Here is a 20,703-nt window from a genome sequence, read left to right on the forward strand (position 1 = left end):
AGGTGTCGTTTCAATTGGGGCATCTCGATTTTGCCGCGGATCTTGTGCTGAAAAACAATGATGTCTTTGCCTGGAGAGTGCAGCACCACGAGAAGGTCAATGAGTTTGATGGGGGTTCTGCTGCAATCATTGCTCGCACTGAAAGAGGGGGGGGGGGGGGGGGTGTTGGAGGGGATAGGAAGTAGGCAACGAATTTCAGAATGTAACAATGTGCAATGACTTATATACCCATAAACCTTTTAGTTGGGAGAAGATAGTTTGTGGTTGTTAATGGTAACCCACTTATATAAGTAATGATCGCACGTGCTTAGATACATCATATTTTATCACTTAAAAGCTAGATTCTATAGGTTGATGTACAACTAAATATATAGAATGTGCAATAATCTAACAGGTTAGCCAGAACAGTTTTTGGCATCAGTACATTTGATACCAATAGAAAGACCTCTAAGCCACCCAATAAAGTATTGATACCTTTGCACTTGGGATGGCAAGTCTAGCAAGCAATGCCCCAAGGGATGCACACCCCTTCACCATAAGTTTCGAACTTTTACTTTGGAAATTTATTTTGTTTTTTGATATTGTAATAAATTAGTCTATTAATTTGCATTTATAATTGATTTTAAATCAATATTATTTATGATATCACCATCAAGCCTCAACCGACCCCTTGTCGGACATCTAAACTTTCAACCTATCGCTTTTCAACTGTCTAGTTTTTGAGCAAGGACTATAACAATATGTTAAATTACCACTTATCCCAAAAGCTTAAGCTGATAGAAATAAGTAAATTTAATCATTTAATTAATACTCTAACACAATAGTGATAGAGGTATCGCCCATGTCCTAAAAAGTCCAGCTCATAGAATGCCCTCAGAAACAAGAGGAAAGGCCTATCCAAAATGGAATAACAAGAGTTCTGAGAGAGATTAATCCCCAAAAAAAAAAAAAGTCTCCAAGGACCTACAAGCTGGATTTTGGAGGTTAGAACTCAGACATTGATTATGAAATGTGGAGTTCCCAAAATTCAACTGCAAAATTAAGAAAAAATCTGTACTTGGGCAACAATTTAATTCAGTTAGTTTCCAAACTGCAAATCTTATTACCTTGATTAAATGGTTTAATAATCCGCGCACAAGAACGCCCATTTCCATTTTCCTGCAATCATCAGGCACGGCAAATGTAAATAATACAAGAAAAAAAAAAAAAAAAAAAAAAAAAAAAAAAAAAGTATCCATCCTACAGGATATCATATTCATCTACAAACAACAAGGCATAGTTATATCAGAACCTATAGAATAATTGAAGACAGAATTATATTGATGGCACTATTATTTTAATTTAGTCGAGGACCATCTGACTCGAATTTATCATGAGTCCGAATTCAATGATGTCAAGATACAGCTAATACACAGCATAAAAAATAATAGATTTACAGGATGTGTAGTAATAAATGCACATATTGTAATTAAAATCCATTACTGTAAAATGCATATGATTCCATGGTAAATGCATATGATGACTCCAAGAAGTATCATTAGGAGGTGGAGTTGGTCACTTTGTTTTTTAATACTCTCTCAAGTTGAGACGAGGTGGTGAGGATCAAATTTGTTGGATCCTTACCAAAAGGAGGGTGTATGAGGCTAAATCTTTCTATCGTGCGCTTTTCCCCCTGCTGGTACTTCATTTCCTTGGAAGAGCATCTAGAGAACTACGGCTCCTACAAGAGTGGCATTCTTTGTATGTACAGCAGCGCTAGGAAAGATTTTAACTATGGACAACCTAAAAAAGAGGCACATTATAATGTTGGATTGGTGCTGCATGTTTAAAAAGAGGGGGGGAGACCATAGATCATCTTCTGCTCCACTGCTATGCGACTAGAGAGTTGTGGGTATCGGTTTTCTGTCTTTTGGGGTTAGAGTGGCTCATGCCCCAAAAGGTGGTGGAGTTGTGGGCTGGTTGAAAATGTCAGTTTGGAAGCCATTAAAAATAGAAGTCCAGTCTATGGTCCATTTGTGCGTAATGTGGCGCATTTGGAGAGCGTAATGCTCAAAACTTTGAAGATTGTGAAAAAATGGTGCTAGAGCTAAAAGCTATTATGTTCAAATCTCTTTATGTTTGGACAGCGGCTTACAATAGTTCTCGTTTCTCTAACCTTCTAGAATTCTTGGATTTGTTGTCTTCTACTTCTCCCTAATTAGGGGTCTCCTTTATACTTCTTGTGTACTTGGGTTGCCCCTTGTGCTTTTTAATAAGATTGATTTACTTTTTCAAAAAAAAAGTCCATGCTATAACATCAAATTTCCAGAACTGGATAATAAATCAAAGATTCAAACCTAAAATACAAAACAAAAATGAGAGTCCCAAGTTCTAAAAGACTAAAACAATCAAATATGACATAGGATGTCTTCCACAATTAAACAATTGGAAGTTGGATAGAAGAGCAGTTAATAAAAGAGCTTATATAGTGGTGGGCAAAAGAGCATGGAAGACTGCGGCCCTAATTGATCCCTTTATTTCATGAATTTTACTTTTATGGTTGGGGAGAGATGGAGATGGAAGCAGTGGAAGTCCCCCTGACCTCCACCAACTATTCAAACATATTTAAATTAAACAATACAATTAAACCTATTAAAAAAAAAAAACTGAAATTAAAGAATCTATATTAGCATTTATTGACTTATAGAAACAATACATGAATCATAGCTACAGGAGTGAAATGTTGAGATTTCCAATTGTTGGCACACTACAAAGGACCTAAATTGACAATTTTACAGGCAAACATTCTTGCTTAGATTGTCCAGCTAATGATGAAGGGCTTATTTGATAATGCTCTTTGGGTTTGCGTTTTTCTTTTTAGCAAAAAAGAAAAGGCATTAATAAACAACTTCAAACACAAAACACTTAAAAGCTTTTTTATAAGTAATCGAAATATCATTAAATGCATAAGGCGGCCACACGTACACAAGAAGTATACAAGAGAAACCATCTAGCTAGTAAGGGCAAAAAGAACAAGAAAATCATGATAACTAATCACCAAAGGAAAAACAAAAGCAGTTATCCAAAGATACAATGCGTTGAAAAATAAAGACTTGATCTCCTCCAAAGTCCTCACACGGTCCACAAAACTTCTATTATTCATTTCCCTCCATAGACACCACAAAAGGTATGAAGGAACCATCTTCAACACAACAGCACTCCGAGTGTTGCCAGCAGTCCACTAACAAGCATACAAATCGGCTACTCGTCTAAGCATAACCCAAGACAACCCAAATAGACTGAAGAAAACATTCACAATGGCACAAGCAACCTCACAATGATGCAGGAGATGGTACACAAACTCCCCATTCTTTTTACACATATAACACTAATCAATCACAATGACACGCCACTTTCGGAGATTGTCCATGGTAAGTATATTTCCTACACAAAACACTTAAACTACTTTCACCTTTATGTCACATAAGAAAACTTTTTCAACTAAAATGAAAAAAGCACCACCCAAAGAGCATTATCAAATGAGCCCGATATGTTGGGCAATCAAAACACTAAACAGGCAAATAAGCCAGCCTAAATGTTTGTTTCATCCATGGTAACCATTTCCTCGTTTTGCTGGATTAGAAGTCAACCTTTTTGTCATTTACTATATAACTAACCAAGTGGGAAAACATTTTATAAAAGTCCTCTCGCTGTCTTCAAAATTTCAGTCATTATGGTTGGAAATTTGTTTTTCTTCACTAAAGCATCACTTGTGCAATAGAAACAGGACTCTCTGCAAACGGTGGCGCATGTAGGCGTGTCCTGCTTGATCTCAGCCTTGGTCCTCCTTAGATCTTCTTTTCTCATGGAGAGCTGATTTCAAGTGAGCCTGAGATGGAAATGAGGTTCTTAGTGGAGTTGAAATCTTTCATACTCTTGGTCTTGGATGGGGAGTCAGTGTTGCGGGTGGAAGAAAAGAGGAATGGCTTCTTCGGTGAGGTCCTCCTGCGCAACCAGTGCATCATTTAGCTAGCATCGACGATGGAGGTTCTTTTGGGTTTCCCTGGAGATAAAGAGTTTGTCAATTCTTTTAGGGAGGGGACAAGTTCTGATCGTGCGTAGAGGTGGGAACAAAGATGGCCGGTATTTAGAGGCGGCAACTTATGGGATGGGCGGATGGAGAGTGATTCTACTGATCTCTAAGGGTCGTGGAGGGTGGGGCTGGCACAAATTTGCTGGTGAGCTAAGAAAGGCAAAAAACACTTCCTTTTTGCTACAGTGGGGTGTGGGTGTGAGTCTTCATTTTGGGCGGAGAAGATGGGTGGGAAGGAGGAGGGGCCAAGGCTGAGAATGGTTTTGAATAGGACGAGGCCTTCGTTTGCGGAGGTGGTGAGGTCGGACTCGTGCCTTGATGCGACGGTGATGCCTATCGTGGGTGGTTTTCCATCGTTGTACGAGGAGGTGGTGCGGTCGCAGCCATTACGTCATACCAGGTTGTGGGCTCCGTTGGCGGAGCCATGTGCTATTGATATCCTTCCGGCGATGAGGTCTGTAGACTGAGGTTTTGAGATCAGCGGTGGATTGTTCTGTGTTGGAGATACCTCCGCTTGATCCGATGGTCAAGGAGAAGCTGCTGTGTCCGTTGGGTAAGAAGAATCTCGAAGCTGGTCTCTCTATTGGAGGCTTGGCAGGCTCTGCAAGGATGACAAATTCGCGTTTGAATTTGCATATGTGGAGTAAGTTGCTCGTCAGGTTCAACTTAGTTGTGGCATGTGGGCCGGGTTGTTGGGAAGTTGGTGGGTCGATTTGTTGGGTTCAGTCTGGGCCATAAGATTAAAGGATTTCGTTTGGGCCGGTCCATGCCAAAACCCAAATTCCAAGAAACAATGGAGGTCTCTGAGGTTACAGGTCCTGTGTCGGACCCTGAAGCGGGTCTCGTTTCTGTGAAGTGTTTTCAACGTCCAACAATTGCCCATCGGAGTTCTCATCGGCCGGAGACGACTTCGGTAGCTATTTTTGGGGTGGATATGGGTCTGTTGACTTCAGGGGGTGAGTGTGTTTCTGATCCAGCGGTTGATTCCGCCAAGTTGTCTCCATCTTCACGGTTCGTCTTTACCCCCTTGCCGACACCGGAGATGCTGTCTTCAATGTCACTAGATGCTCCTCTGGCTCCGGTAAGCTCTGTTGTTGGGTTTGGTTCTTTCGGTACCTCTTCTCCTTTGCCAAGCAGCTCCGAATATGCTTGTTTGACCCTTCAACTTAGACCTGAGGGGTCTTCTCAGCCTATCTTCGCCCCATTCATAGGTTTCTTTTTCAAGGCAGTTGAGTTGGGTGAGAGGCTTCGTTCTTCTTTTTCTATGTCGCCGATATTTAAGCCATTTCAGAAGTACTACCGGAAGGCAATGGAAGGTCAATCAGTGCAGTTGGATGATAATTTATTTGCAGATTCTGTGGCAGCAATGAGGTTGCCTGTCAGTTTTACAGTTGAGGAAGCTGCTGCAGTGCTTCTAGTGATGGATTCCGCATGAGTGGCAGATTCCGTGAAGGATATCATTAAGCCATTTATTTCGAAGAAGGGTTTCCTTCGGAGGGGGTTCCTCAACCTGAGCCCGGCTATGAAAGTTTCTACTCATTCCTCGCTTTTAGAGTCGATCATGTCGTCATCAACTCTGGATGTCAAGGAAGATGGGGTGATAGGGCTTTCCTCCCCCGAGTGGTTGCGTCACCCCTATCTTTGAAAAGGGCAATGAATTCAAGGTGAATGGTTTGTCCCAAACTCAAAAATGGCCAATAGGTTTTGATCCGCCTGGGAAAGTAGTCGTGTGGGAGCAGGGTGATAAGATTTTGGATGGGGAGGCTGGAGATTCCCATTACTCTTTGGGTGTTCTTCCTCCCATCATGGCATTGGATTGGGAGGTGGATAGTGTTGAGGATGAGGATCCATCCTTGGCGATTCTGGATGCCTTTGAAAAGGACTTTCTTCGAGAAGTTAAGGTTGCGCGCCTGAAGTCCAAAGGCGAGAGGGAGATTTTAAATTTGGTAAGCTCCATCAACTACGGTGATGCAAGTGCGTCCACTCGGCATAGGAAAGGGAAGGCTCACGTGTGGTAGCGGGGAATGCTTCTCGAGGGTTTCGAGTTTGAGGGTTTTTGGTTTTTAAGGGCTTATTGGGTTCTTTTTCCTTTTTGTGGGCTGCTTTGGCTATTCCTGTGTATACTTCATGTGTACTTAGGGGCGTCTTACGCTTTTTCAATAAAACTTTCTTACTTGTAAAAAAAAAACTTATTATAACAAAAATACGTTATAACTATCTATAAAGATTCTAGAATATAGGAAAGACTTTTATCAACAACAACAACACTAAGGAAAGACTTATCAAACAGTAATATAGAGCAACCTTTCTTGGTAAATATAAGTGAAAATACAGGAGTACAAGAAAGCTACCACAGGAATAGGCACCGTCCAGCCATGTTTTGGTGTCCAATCTAATGATGGGCGTAGGTCCTTGCAGAAGACTTCATATGATGATCCTTCACCCATAGGAGGAGGAAACAAGTCGATCTAGAAAAGTAAAAAAATACAAAATAAGAAAACGAAAATAAAGATGATGCTTCTACTATAGCAAAGTGCTCAGTGTTCAGCATATCTAGAAAATTCATATGAACAGAGGATAGAAGACAGCATTCCCTTGAAAAATTAGAATTATTACAGATGATTTTCTTTATCTTATCTTTTTTTTTTCTTTGGCTAACAACTACTTATCATTAAAATGTAGTTTTTAAGCTTGGTTTCTTAATAGTGTTGGAGGGGGGAGGGAGGATAAAGTTCCTGAGTTTAGGCTGGGCAAATTAGGACCCACATTTTCAATTTCACCAATTAAGGACCTTCTCCCAAATTGATCCTTCCGTCCAACTTTTTTTTTTTTTAATAAGTAATTTTTGACCCCAAGGTTTTTATTTTTTTCCACATTATACCAATGGCATGAGAGCACATGTAATGAGTACCATATTACATTAAAAACACTTTGAAAAAAAAAAAGAACATTGTCAGAATTTTTTTTTTGATAAGTGATAAAAACATTGTCAGATTTGAAAACAAATTTTAAAAATAATATCATCTGTATCCAAAAAATAAAAAGAAGAAAAAATAAAGAGCACCCAAGAGGGGGAAGGGTGAAAAAAATAAAGAGCACCAAAGAGGGGGAAGGGTGAAGATTCACGTACTCTCGTGCTATTGGTATAATGTGGAAAGAATTAAAACCTTGGGGTCAAAAATTACTTATTAAAAAAACGCTTTGAAAAAAAGAACATGTCAGATTTGAAAACAAATTTACAAAATAATATCATTTGTCCACCCCCCCCCCCCCCCCAAAAAAAAAAAAAAAAAAAAAAAAAAAAGGTGGGGGGGGAGGGAGAAGGTCCACTATCCATCGCCACCCTCCACCCCCACAAAGAGAGTGAAGTGGAGATCTACCTCCGCAGGGTGACGAGGATGGAGATCCACCCTGCCTCTGTGAAGATGGATCTCCACCCCCCCACCCTTCCCCCTTCCTCCTCATCGATTTTCTTTTTCTTTCTCTTTTGGGTCTTTTAAAAGGACTCAATCCAAGGCACAAAGAAGTGAAGGGAAAGCTTGCTGTTTTCCTGAGGCTGGGTTTGGACATAAATGATATTATGTTTAAAAATTGTTTTTAAATCTAACATGTAACTCATTACACATGTGACCTCATGCTATTGGTCTGATGTGGAAAAATGACACATGATAGAAGTCCTGTTAAAATTGTGCAAAAAATTGGACGGAATGATCAATTTGGCAAGAGACCATAAAGAAGGTCCTTAATTGGCGAGATTGATAATGCAAGTCATGATTTGGCAAAAGTGCCTAAATTCAAGGACTTTTTTTGGTGAATTTCCCTTAAAAAACATAATATGAACTTCCCTGAAACAATAATTCAGATGTCACACTTAGAAATTGACAAGGATAACACAGAATCGGACCAAAATACCTAAGCAAGGTCACCACCTGTTTGTTTCTGTTAGCAAGAAATAATTTTTAGTTTTCAGAGTCCAAAGCAATTAGTGCAAAACTACGTCTAAAGAACAGACTTTTAATAAATGCTTTGAAGCCAACCCATCTTCAGAGAAAAACAAAAAAAAAAACCTTGTTTCCTGTCTAATATAAATAAAATCACCAAAAACAAATCCTCTTTCAAAACTGATGTCTGAGAATAGAACCAACGAGACTCCTGATTATTAAAACCAAATTTCAATGAACTTGGTGAGAAGTTGATACTTTATTTTGAAGAAATCACTTGATTAGTTGTTGCATTAAGCACATAACAGACTTGGCTAGTGATGGTCAAAGCTGTAAGCAAATTATTAACATCAAGGGAGCTAAAGCAATCAAGTGATTAGACTAAATGGTAAGGACTGTCCATCTCATACATTTTTCAGCAAACAAAATAAGAAACCAACTGGTTATACATTGTTAGAGTAGCATATTAGGGTTTGAGGGTATTTTGGTCATTGTCATATTTCTCAAAGCTTATATAATGATATGTGTGGGGTACGTAAATTGCACTAGCCTCCTCTTTCTCTCTAATGTTTTCCGTGCAAATCTTTCAACATATAGTATCAAAGCCTAGGGTTTACAGCTTTCCCTGATATTGTGTGTTTCTCCCTGCTATTCCTCTTTATGTTGCCTTCTTTCCCTTTTTTTTTCTTCATCTTTTTTTTTTCTCTCTTGCCCACTCGTCTTGCTACTTGATCGAAGGCAACTGAATTACTTGGCTTAATGCCCGTGTTAGGAGAGGGATGGCGCCAAGATCACTATCAGAGGTGTGATGTCACCGTCATCGCCATGGTTGGCCATCGTCGTTGGTGGGTTTGGTGTAGCCAGCAAAACCGCACTCATGGCTGTTGAGGTTTAAGTTGTTCCCTGTTTTAAACGAATGCATCAGGGTGGTTGGTTGTAGTCGGTTGGTTGATATATGTGGTGGTTGGTACCGTCTGCGAACGTGGCCAGAGACAAGTGTAGTGGTGGTTTGGCATTTTGGTGCGTGGGTCTTGGTGGATATTGTGTGGTTGTGATCCGCGGTGGTTCCTTTCGTCATAGTCAAAGTGGTCGCCAACAATTTTCAGGTGACTTTCAGAGAAGACAAAGTTTGTTTGGTTACGGGTGCTTCCTGTCTCCTATCCGGGGTAAGGTTATCCCAAGCTCAAGTTGGGAAAGGGCTACCAGCATTTTAGTTTAATCCTTACAGTTTAGTTGAACAGTTGAAAGCTCAGTTGATTGCTAAGGGTTATACACAAACATATGGTATTGATCACAATGAAACTTCTTCTCCAATTACCAAAATTTCTTCTATTCATGTTCTTATTTCTTTGGCTGCTAATCTCAATTGCCCCTTGTTTCAATTGCATGTTAAAAATGCCTTTTTACATGGGGATTTACATGAGGAAGTTTATATGTAGCAACCACCTGGGTTTGTTGCTCAGGGAGAGTGTAAGGGTCGTGTCTGTGAGTTAAAAAAGACATTGTCTGGTCTCAAGCAATCACCGAGGGCATGGTTTGGAAAATTCTCTAAAGCAGTATTGGAGTTTGGTCTTCAAAGATGTCAGACAGATCATTCAATATTTCACTCACATAGTAGTGCAGCCTCTGCAGGCTATATTCTCCTTGAGGTATATGTAGATGATATCGTCATTATAGAAGATGATTCAAGAAGCATTGCCTGATTGAAACAATTTCTGCAACAGCGGTTTCATACAAAGGATCTGGGCAAACTTCGATATTTTCAAGGTATTGAAGTTGCTAGATCTCTAACATGTAATCAACTTATCTCTGAGAAAGTATGTACTTGATTTGCTAGAAGAGACAAGTCTTTTGGGTGTTCAACCCATTGAGGTTCTAATGGATCCAAATCAGAAATTACTGAAGGATGATGGTGAATTATTTGAAGACATTGGCAGGTATCGTCGCCGAGTTGGGAAGTTAAACTATCTTACTATCACCAAACCAGATATTTTAGATGCAGTTAGTGTTGTTAGTCAGTTCTTGGAGGCTCTTCAGGTTTCACATTGGTAAGCTGTTACTCGCATTATTCGGTATTTGAAGAGCGCCCCTAGTCTTGGGATACTGTATAGACCAAATGAACATCTTAGGGTAGAAGGTTTTACTGATGCAAATTGGGCAGATTTTCCTTCAGATAGATGGTCTACTATAGGATATTGTACATTTTCCAATGGTAATCTTGTAACTTGGAAGAATAAGAAACAGACAATTGGTGGTGCAATCTAGTGCTAAAGTAGCGTGCAGGACAATGGCTCATACTACTAGTGAGTTGACAAGGTTACAATATTTTCTTCACGAAATTGGGTTCTCAGCTCCTACTCCTATCCCTTTATTTTGTGATAACCAGGCTGCTTTACATACTGCATCTAACCCAATTTTTCATGAAAGGACCAAACATATTGAGGTCGATTGTCATTTCATCCAAGATAAAATGCTCAATGGAGATACATCTACAGCATTTGTGAAGTGGTACGTCACTTGAACAGTGATAAGGCGCGGGGACCGGATGGGTTCACAATGGCTTTTTCCAGAAATGTTGGGATGTCTTGAAACAAGATCTTATGTCAGTGTTTTCAAAATTCCATAATTGACGCTAGTTTAAGAAGAGTTTTAATGCAACTTTTGTTTCTCTGATTCCAAAGAAGACAGACGATGTGGTTGTAAAAGATTTAAGGCCGATTAGTCTGGTAGGAGGGGTCTATAAAATCATTACCAAGGTACTCGCCAACAGGTTCAAATCAATTTTGGGCAAGATTATTTCCAGGTTTCAGAATGCTTTCCTTTGAGGTCGGCAAATTTTGGATTCGGTTCTTATAGCTAATGAATGCTTGGATAGTCGAATTAGGTTGGGGGAGTCTGGGTTGTTGTGCAAGTTGGACTTGAAGAAGGCTTATGATCATGTGTAATTGGGATTTTTTGCATTACTTGCTTCAGCGGTGTTGTTTTGGGGAGAAATAGAGGGATTGGATAGAATTTTGTATATCTACAATAAGATTTTTCATTTTGGTGAATGGAACTCCGTCTAGTTTCTTTACGAGTTCTCATGGACTAAGGCAGGGGGATCCACTTTCTCCATTGTTGTTTGTAGTGGTTATGGAAGCGTTAAGCCGAATGTTGAATGTGACAACGAACCAGGGATTATTGACAGGTTTTTCCATGGGCTCAAGCGATAATGCAAAATTGGTGGTGAATCATCTGTTGTTTGTTGATGAGACTTTAATTTTTTGTGGTGCACAGGCAGAACATGTTCAAAATTTGCGGTGTATTTTCTTAAGCTTTGAGGCCGCCTCAGGGTTGAGGATCAATTTAGGAAAACCATAACTTGTTCCCAAAGACGAATTGGAAGATGTTGATAATTTGGCGCACATCCTTGGGTGTCGAGTTACTTCTCTTCCGATGACTTATTTGGGTTTGCCGTTGGGAGCGTCTTTTAAAGCTCCTTTTATTTGGAATGGAGTCATTGAGAAAGTGGGGCGTCGTTTAGTTGGTTGGAATAAATTATAATTGTCTAAGGATGGTCGGTTGACTTTGATTTTTTTTTTTTTAAGTATATTTCAAAAAGTGCAGAGAGGTGCAATCCATAGTACACAGGATGTATACACGAAACCCCTGATTAAAAGCACTCTCTCCAACATTCCTACGTATTTTTGTCGTTGTTCCCCGTTCTTGTGAGTGTGGCTTTTTTTTTTATAAGTAATAAAATCTCATTAAAAATGGCAGAGGGTGCAACCCTAGTACACAGAAAGTATACAAAAATGCCCCTAATCAGAGGAAACAAAAGAACATGAATGTAAAAACTCAGCAAACATAATACGACTCGGACTATGAGCCGAGACCCATACATATAACATATTACGCACATTTCAACATAATTCCAAAACCGGTAATTCCACATCTTCAAAAAGCCTTGCATTCCTCTCACACCAAAGACCCCACATAACACACAAGGGAACCTACTTCCAAATTTGTGTAACTTGACCACGACCCAGCGAAGTGCCCCAACCACTCAACAAATCCAGCACTCTTCTTGGCATGACCCACTCCACCCCGGACAAACTATAGAAAAATCTCCAAACAACCCGTGCCACATCACAGTGAAGTAAAAGGTTATCAATGGATTCCTCATTCTTCTTACACATACAGCACCACTCAACCAACACTATATGACGCCTACGCAAGTTGTCATGTGTCACAATCTTTCCAAATGCCGATATCCACACAAAAAACGACACCCGCTTCGGAGCCTTAACACGCTAAATACTCTTCTAAGGAAAAGAGACAGCCTCTTGACTAGCTAAGGCTCTATAGAAAGTCTTCACTTCAAAGCTCTCCCTCTTAGAGAGATTCCACACCAACCTGTCAACCTCTCCATGTTGAATCTGATTAGAATACAAATGCTCATAAAAGGAAAGAACCATTTCCACCTCCCAATCTTGAGCATAACGCGTAAAGACAACACTCCAATGAGCAACTCCATCTACCACAGACAAATTATCAACCACCCAAGCGTCTTGAAAACGAGCAAGTCTGAACAAAACTGGATAATAAAGCTTGAGTGGCCTATCTCCACACCACAGATCATGCCAAAAACGAACATGATACCCATTTACCACCTCCAATCGCACAAACTTAGCAAAAGTATCCCACCCCCTTCAAATATACTTCCATACACTCACATCATAAGACCCCACCACCCGTAAAGAACATCAGCCACACCTCACACTCTCATACTTAACTTCAATCACCGATCTCCACAAAGCCTCGCGCTCCTAAACAAACCTCCACATCTACTTCCCCAATAAAGCTTGATTAAAATGAATCACATTTCGAACTCCCAAACCACCTTCCTTAATTCGAGTACAAATTCTATGCCAATTTACTAAGTGAAATTTTACCTCATCCCCCATGCCACTCCACAAAAACTCCCATTGAAGTCTCTCCAATCTCTTAGCCACACTCACAGGAATTTGAAATTTGATTCAATTTAATTCAATTTAATCGAACTTTATTAGGGAAGTGGATGTGGAGGTACGCTTTGGAGCAGGAGACTTCATGGAGATCGGTGATTGAAGTTAAGTATGGAAGTTTGAGGGGTGGATGGTATTCATCATAGGTTGTGGGGACTTATGGTGTGAGTGTGTGGAAACATATTAGAGGGGAGTGGGATACTTTTTATAAGTTTGTGCGCTTTGAGGTGGGGGATGGGTATAATGTATGGCTGCTTTTAAAGGCACTTTTGTATACTTCATGTGTACTAGGGTCCTCTACGCTTTTTTATTGATATGACATTATTTATCAAAAAAAAAAATTATGAAGTATGGAGACCAGTTAGTTGAGATGTTTACAAAATCTTTATGTCGTAACCAGTTAGAGTTTATTATATATATATATACACCCCAGCTTGAGTGGGAGTGTTAGAAGAGTATATTAGGGTTTGAGGATATTTTGGTCATTATCATATTTCTCAAAGCTTATATAATAATGTGTGAGATATGCCACGTAAATTGCACTAGCCTCTTCTTTCTCTCTAATATTTTCCATGCAAATCTCTCAACGTACATAAAAAAGGGAGTATGATTAACAGGATAGACCAAACACACACATGCAGAAACCATCTCACAATTAACAATGAAACAAAATGATAACAAGCAAGCAAAATTCAGTATCAAAATGGAGGATGTAGATGGATAGGCACATAAATATTACCTTTACTCGCTCACCCCCCAACAATTCAGTTACTCTTCCAGACCAATAGCAACTATCAGACAACCAATCCACCAAATCCCCCACTTTCCAAATATCATCAACAATGACTGCCACTTCTAAGACGCTATTGACATCAGGCATTTGACTTTCACGATAGATAGGAGGAAAGTGAGGACGAACCATCAATTGCCTTTTTACCTCCTTTGACTTACTAGGCTTTTGATATAAATTTGTCCATTCCATTTCTGCAAATAAAGTAAAACTGAAGAATGATGCTATTTCAAAAACACAAGTATAAAATCAGACCAAGTGAATATATTTTTAGGTGTTCAATTTCTAGAAACAAACTAAATAGGTAGATTTTCCATCTATTTGTTTATAAATATAAAATATCTCATATCTACAAATGCTCTAGTAGTTGTCTATCAAAAAAGCTAACAAGGAGTCCATTGATTTGTTTGACTTTCATATTTATCACTTGTTTATGTATATAATATTAGCATAAGGAAAGTCCATATTAAAATTATTTGTTTATGACTACAACTATTACTTAACTACAGAACATAACATGCATTTGTTTCCACTGTTTGGATTCCCAAAAGTGGTTTCCGGGTCGAGGCCTACCAACCTAAGTAGCAAAAGTGAGCATTTGGTAATATATCCTAGAAAGTGAATTTTGGACCCGTTCATTTGACAAAAAAAAAAATAACACATTTCATAAGAGCATTCTTAGTAGATTAACCAAAATAGTTTTTTGTCTTTTTTGGTGAGCCAATTTAGTGAAATTGTCCAAAATGAGTCTTTAGCAGTCTCACCAATTTGGAGTGAACAGTACTCACCAACAATAATGAGCATTGTTCACCCACCAAAACAATAAAAAACTATTAAAATTTGGTCAGGTTCTCTTTCTTACTTTTTTTTTCTTTCTCACGCTTGCAACATTGTTTTACGGTAAGTCTTCAGATACCCAGTTGCTCAAATTTCACAAAATGACAAACAACACAATCTTCACAAAAAAATCAACAGCTTTCTCGCACAAATTTGCATACTTTTGGAGCAGAACAGAGAAAAATTGATTTCACGGAATTGAATTACCTTTCAGGAAAATAGGAAAAACAAAGATAGGTTTAAGCATGTGAGGTTTGTTGAAGAAGAAGAAGAAGAAAATGAATTTATAGGAATTCAGAGAGAGAGAGAGAGAAATAATAAATGTTAGTAGAGAAATGATAAAAAAAAAAAAAAAAAAAAAAAAATCTTTTAGAAAGAATATTTAAATGGAATAGTAAAAGTAAATAGCTAAAATTGTGAGGCTATTGGAGGTACTTAAAAAAAGTGGATGGCTAAAATAGAGAAAAGTAACTTTTAGCTATTTTGGCTAGTATAATTTGGTGAGGCTACTAAGAATGCTCTAAAGGTGTCAATTTGACCCTTCTTCTGAAATCGCTTTTTGAAACCTAAAATCACTTTCCGTAAGTGAAAAACATATGAGAGCCCTAAGAAGAAGAAAAAAAAAAAAAAATCACTTCTTGAGGATTATATTTTAATGTGCATAACCTTGAGGTGATAAATATAATAGCAAATGGTAGACTGAACCACATGAATTGAAATAGAATACTTACTATCATCTGGAAAGTCAACAAATTCTAAGGCATGCCTCATCGGACCTTTTTTCATGCGAATCGCCTTTATCTAATGGAAAGTACAGGAAATATTAAATGGCATGGAATATTTGTCTAATAGAAGGTGCTCAAACTAAAAATAAATAAATAAAAAAGAATAACTTAGCAAAAAGCACTAGAAAGTTTAAAGGGAAAAGTCCACATACCCCCCCCCCCCCCCCCCCGCGCGGGTAAATTACCACCCAATTGACAATGCTCCCCCAAATTTTAGATTGTGATAATGTCTCCCAAGTTGCCAATATCCCCCACAATGTTCCCAAAAACACAAAAATGACCCTAAAAAAAATTTCAATAAGACAAAACTACTAGTATAAATTCAAAAAAAAAAAAAAAAAAAAGCAGGGCCACACTTACCTTTCCTATCAGCTTAAGATGATTTTAGGATAAGTTGTTATTTAACATTTTTGCTAACAAATAAAGCATGGACATTCATATGGCCAAAGATCTAAACAAGGGTGTAAGCGCAATATGTTGGCTTAGATTTCAAAATACAGCACTCGCCAGTGCCAGTAAATTTAACGACTTTTCCAAGAGTGAAAACAATAAAACAAGAAACAACAAGATCTATAAATCAAATACAAATCTACAAAATTTGTGATCTAGAAGTCTACGCTTCAAAACATGGCCAGGCCACAATTAGGCCAAGGGGGTGACTCATGTTTTTACCTTTTTTTTAGTTTTTTTATTATTATTTTTAGTTTTAAGTTTTCTTTTGTATTATTTTTATTAAGGGTCTTTTTATCATTGGTGGGACATTGACAATTTTTTGTAATTTAGTAGGGACATTGTCTCAATCTAAAGTTTTGAGGAGACATTGTCAATTGGGTAGTAGTTTGAAGAGGGTATGGACTTTTCCCAAATTTAAAATATGACTTTCATTAAACATAATGCATAGGCAGAGTAGTAGACACTATGGGCCTAGTAGGTGGTAAACGAAGTTTTCTTCTAGGTCTCAAGTAGTTTGTTCATCAATGTATCTTATAATATAAGAAGACCAATCAAGGCATTAAATAACCAAAGTAATAGAAATTTATAAAGAGCGAAAGCGCGCAACCCAATGACACATGAAGTATACAAGAGAAACGTTCATGTTCTTCAACATGATATTTCATAGCCATCCATCCACCTATTTCATGTGGAAGAACATATTAAAAAAAGGGCTCACAGAAATAGACTATTTGGTAAAGTTTTGCAAAACTATTTTCACTTTTTATATACGGAAAAACACTTCCAAAAACCTATTTATCCAAACAAGTTTCACATGTGGCCCCACCACTAACACTTTTTTCAAAACAAAACACAAACATTTTTCAATACAGAACACACTTTCGAGAAAATTTCTTCCAACTTCATATAAGAATGTTTTGAAAACGCACTCAATTTGTCCAAACATGAACAATAACAAGTGGAGGTTCCCCTTGTTACTTATAAAATAAAAATTACAAAAAAAAAAAAAAAAAAAAAAGTGGAGCGTAGCCTCCACGGGGTGGAGGCCGCCCCTTCACCAAGGGTGGGTCTTCCCTGCCCACCTTCAGTGTCCACCCCTGCAGCAAGTGCGGAGTTTCACCCCCGCCAAACTATGCAACGGAGTTGAAACTCCATACCCTCACCAACCTCTGCAATGAGGGTGAAACTTCACCCCTCTTGTGCAAAGAAACACTAGGGGGCGGTACGGGTGGAGACCCACACCATCTGTGCATCTCGCACGAGGGGAGGGGGACCCACCCCTCACACCTCCGTAAGAGGCATCCACCCCCACTACCCCTCTTTTGCGAGGAGGATCAACACATCTACAAGGGGTGGGGAAACCCACCTCCCTCCTTTAGTGAAGGGGTGGCGGCCTCCACCCCTAACGAAGGAGGGATGGTGGTCACCACCTGTGGAGGCAACCTTCCAGAAGGTAATAATTGTTTTTTTCTTTTTCTTTTTTATGCTTTTTTATTTTGTTTCTTTTATGTTTTAAAAAAATATTTTCATAATTAAATCAAAACACTTTTCAAGTTTTTTCTTTTCAGAAACACTTTTCAATAATTCAAACGAATTTTCAGATGTGGTCCCCACAAATAATACTTTTTAATTTTCACTTTTTCGAAAGTATTTTTCAAAACACAACCGAGAAGAGTCTCTTATAGCCAATGTTTGGAGTAAAAAGTTGTTTTCTTTAACTAGTCTTTTTGTGCTCAACAACCTCAAACCACTCACCAATTCTCATCTTAAATTAAGAATATACGAGCTCCTTCACACATCTCTACTAACAAAAGAAATATAGAATGGAATCAGATACAAAACTTTTATCCATTGCAGGCTCATTTTTCCTCTCTCATAAAAAGCCTAGGTCATCGACTCATCTCATTGTTGAAAGTTGGTACCTGTATTATTGGTGTGTCAAAGAGAGAATGGACAAACACTGCAAAAATTGTCCACATATTGTGCTTTGATCAAACCTTTAAAATTGAGAAAGTGCCTATAGATATTGCAGGTAGACATACTTTTCTAGTTGCGGAGATGTAAAAACTTGGCTAAACTACAAATTGGTCCGTCTAAGTTTGGGTTTCTTGTCATTCTGGTCAACTTCCACTTTGATCAATCCCTCATACTTTCAAATTTCACTCAACATGGTTCATCCACATCCATTAACTAGACATTTGTTTAAGTGTCGCGTCAAACCTCGAGATCTTAATTGATATCATATTAACTTATGCTTTGATCTTTAAATTTTTTAGTAGAAAAAGAAATAGTAAAAGGCACGTATTTATCTTAAAAGCTCCATCTGTGATCTGTCCACATCTGCCAGTCAAATCCAATCTCTCCAACCCACCTTGCTCCATCCACTCTAAAACTCTACAACTCTCAAACCTCCTCTTCCTTCACAACCTTTGCATCCCTCTAAACAGAAAAAACTCATCTTCATCGACGGCCCCGAAAAGCTCAATCACGCCAAGGGCCTCACTCCACTCCAAGATCTTTGCAACAACTAGGAAACTGCTGTCATTGATGTCATCTATGAAAAACTCCAAACTATCACAAATGCTGCCCTCTCTCATCCCCCCCCCCCCCCCCCCCCCCCAAACAAAAAAAAACACTGCTCTAACAGTCCAGGTGTGTAGTAGCCTCAAATCATTAGATGGGTCTCAAGTATTAGAATTCAGAGCCCAGCTATTCTGCTTTGATACTTAACTATTAATGTAGAGACTTGCAAGAAAACCAATGAGGTCATTCAGTTGAAACAGTAAACAACAAATCATGGATGTAGAAATGAAATGGTAGGATTTGAATTAAATAGAATGAAATGATAATAATCATCAATGAATGGTTTTGCAGTGTCGAAAATAATCAATAGAAGAAAACTCATCAGGGTGCATACAACCGATAGACACCTTGCATCGAAACCATGCGCCACGAAAACCTTGTTGCAATGATCTTGACTCTGCCATTTGGCCAACTTTAAAAGGTAGATCAACATATTCTTCATTGTCCATCATACAATGTAGCTGCAACAGAAACACTTCCAGCTTATAAGCAGCTTCTAGGAATGATATATAGCTATAATTATCCAAGATCCAAGCCATAAAACATTTCATAATTATATCAAGTCCTTGCTAAAGTTCCTCAACTTGTGTTTTTACTACAGCTTCTAGATAGAGGATGAATTTTACCTCTAAAAAGAGAGAGGATGCAAGCATGCCACCCCAAAAACCAACACCTTGTTTGGTTGGCTGTTTAAATAACATTTTCAGTGTATAAACACAAAAAACACTTTTCAGACATTCCATTTCCCACTCCGAAACTCCTTCCCCCACAACTTCAACTCCACTCACTAAACAATACGAGAAACCACACCATACAAAAGTCAAAATGGGCTCTTGAATCACACATTGCACGACAAATACATTAAAGTAAGCCACAAGTATTTACCATTTAACCTTTTTTTTAAACCAAAATTCCAAAACCCCCCTAAATAAAACCAATATTAGATGTCTATTTTAAATAGAAAGGTTAGTGGATTCCCAAATTTTTCAATATGACAAACTTGAAATTAGATTAATCAAGCTTTCATCAATTGGGACATCAGGAACCAAAAAACTTGCCACAAAAAATTATTTAATTTCTTTCATTCTGCAAATCCCAACACAGAGTACAACATGAGAAATTGGAAACTTCCCTCTCTTTCCCAATTTTTCAATTTTCTCGGCAACCAAACAAAAGCCCAACATTTAAAAGTCTCTAAACCAAAAACCCACCCCGAAAAGCCAAACAGCAATAAACCCTACATTAAAAAAATCGAAAAAAAATCAAAGATCAAACCGAATAAAAACTAAACCGATTAAACCATCAATGAATTAACTCTAAAAACCCTAAAATACAAAACCATCTAGCCGGACCCAATTGCATGAAACCCAGGCCAGCTAGAACCCACAACAATCTAAACCCAAAAATCGCAGACAACAATACCCCAAGACCACCATCAAATTCAACCCCTGAGACCCCACCAAAAACCAATACGAAATCCAAAGGAATAGAAGGAAAACTGAAATTCAGAACCACATCGCGTAGATCGAATGGGCATACAAACCTGTAATAGAATCGACGACCACAGCCCCGCCACCGGCCAATGGAAGCTCTGAGATTTTAGAGAAAGAGGGCTAGAGAGAGGTCGAAGGAGCAGGACAGACAGAGAGAACGAGACCAAAGGCGGAACCCAAAAAATTAACCAAAAAAAAACGGTTTTCTGTTTTTTTGAAAAAAAAAAACAGTTTTTCAGACACAGAAAATAGAAACGAATTTGCCAAACGAGTCATCCAAACATGTTTTTAAATGTGGTCCATGAAAAATACATTTTAATTTTCGTTTTAAAAAATACTTTCCAAAATATAAAACACAGACTAAAAAAGAAAAAATACTATGAAAAATTTACCCAATTCCGTATAAGAATGTTTTTACAACACATATCGGTTTTTTGGAAAACAAGTGAAAAACACCTTTTTTTTTTCGTTTAAAAAAATAAAAATAAAAAATTAGAAAACACATTTAAAAACATGGGTTTGTATTATTAAAAATAAATAAATAAATAAAGGTTGCGGTGGCGAGGTAACCAAGCCACTGTCATAGTTGGCCACAACCCAACAATAGTCATGGTGGGATCCTTATAAGCTGTCACGGTGAGTTCCCTAGTGGCAACTTAAAAAGAATCATCTCCATTTTCATTTGCGGAGTCGGTTAGACTTAAAAGATGGGTAAAAACTATCTCAATATTAAAATTTAGACA

General features: G+C 38.3%; 1 protein-coding gene across 4 annotated transcripts in view; it reads right to left on the minus strand.

Annotated features, from left to right (window-relative positions):
* The window catches only part of LOC133874247 (uncharacterized), a 28,263-nt gene extending 8,071 nt beyond the window's left edge, over positions 1 to 20,192 (minus strand). For 2 of the 4 annotated variants that reach the window (XR_009901229.1, XM_062312133.1), the window contains exons 1-6: positions 20,011 to 20,192; positions 18,815 to 18,928; positions 15,378 to 15,447; positions 13,759 to 14,003; positions 6,424 to 6,540; positions 1,107 to 1,158 (exon numbers count right to left, since the gene is read on the minus strand). Coding sequence is in view for 1 of the 4 variants with exons in the window: in XM_062312133.1 (XP_062168117.1) it covers positions 1,107 to 1,158; positions 6,424 to 6,540; positions 13,759 to 14,003; positions 15,378 to 15,447; positions 18,815 to 18,919 (589 nt within the window). In the remaining 3 variants the exon portion in view is untranslated. The remainder of the gene's footprint in view (positions 1 to 1,106; positions 1,159 to 6,423; positions 6,541 to 13,758; positions 14,004 to 15,377; positions 15,448 to 18,814; positions 18,929 to 20,010) is intronic. The other 2 variants (XR_009901228.1, XR_009901231.1) reach the window with 2 other exon arrangements.
* Positions 20,193 to 20,703: the final 511 nt, after the last annotated feature.

Source organism: Alnus glutinosa, chromosome 1, assembly GCF_958979055.1.
Source record: "Alnus glutinosa chromosome 1, dhAlnGlut1.1, whole genome shotgun sequence".
Taxonomy (NCBI): Eukaryota; Viridiplantae; Streptophyta; class Magnoliopsida; order Fagales; family Betulaceae; genus Alnus; species Alnus glutinosa.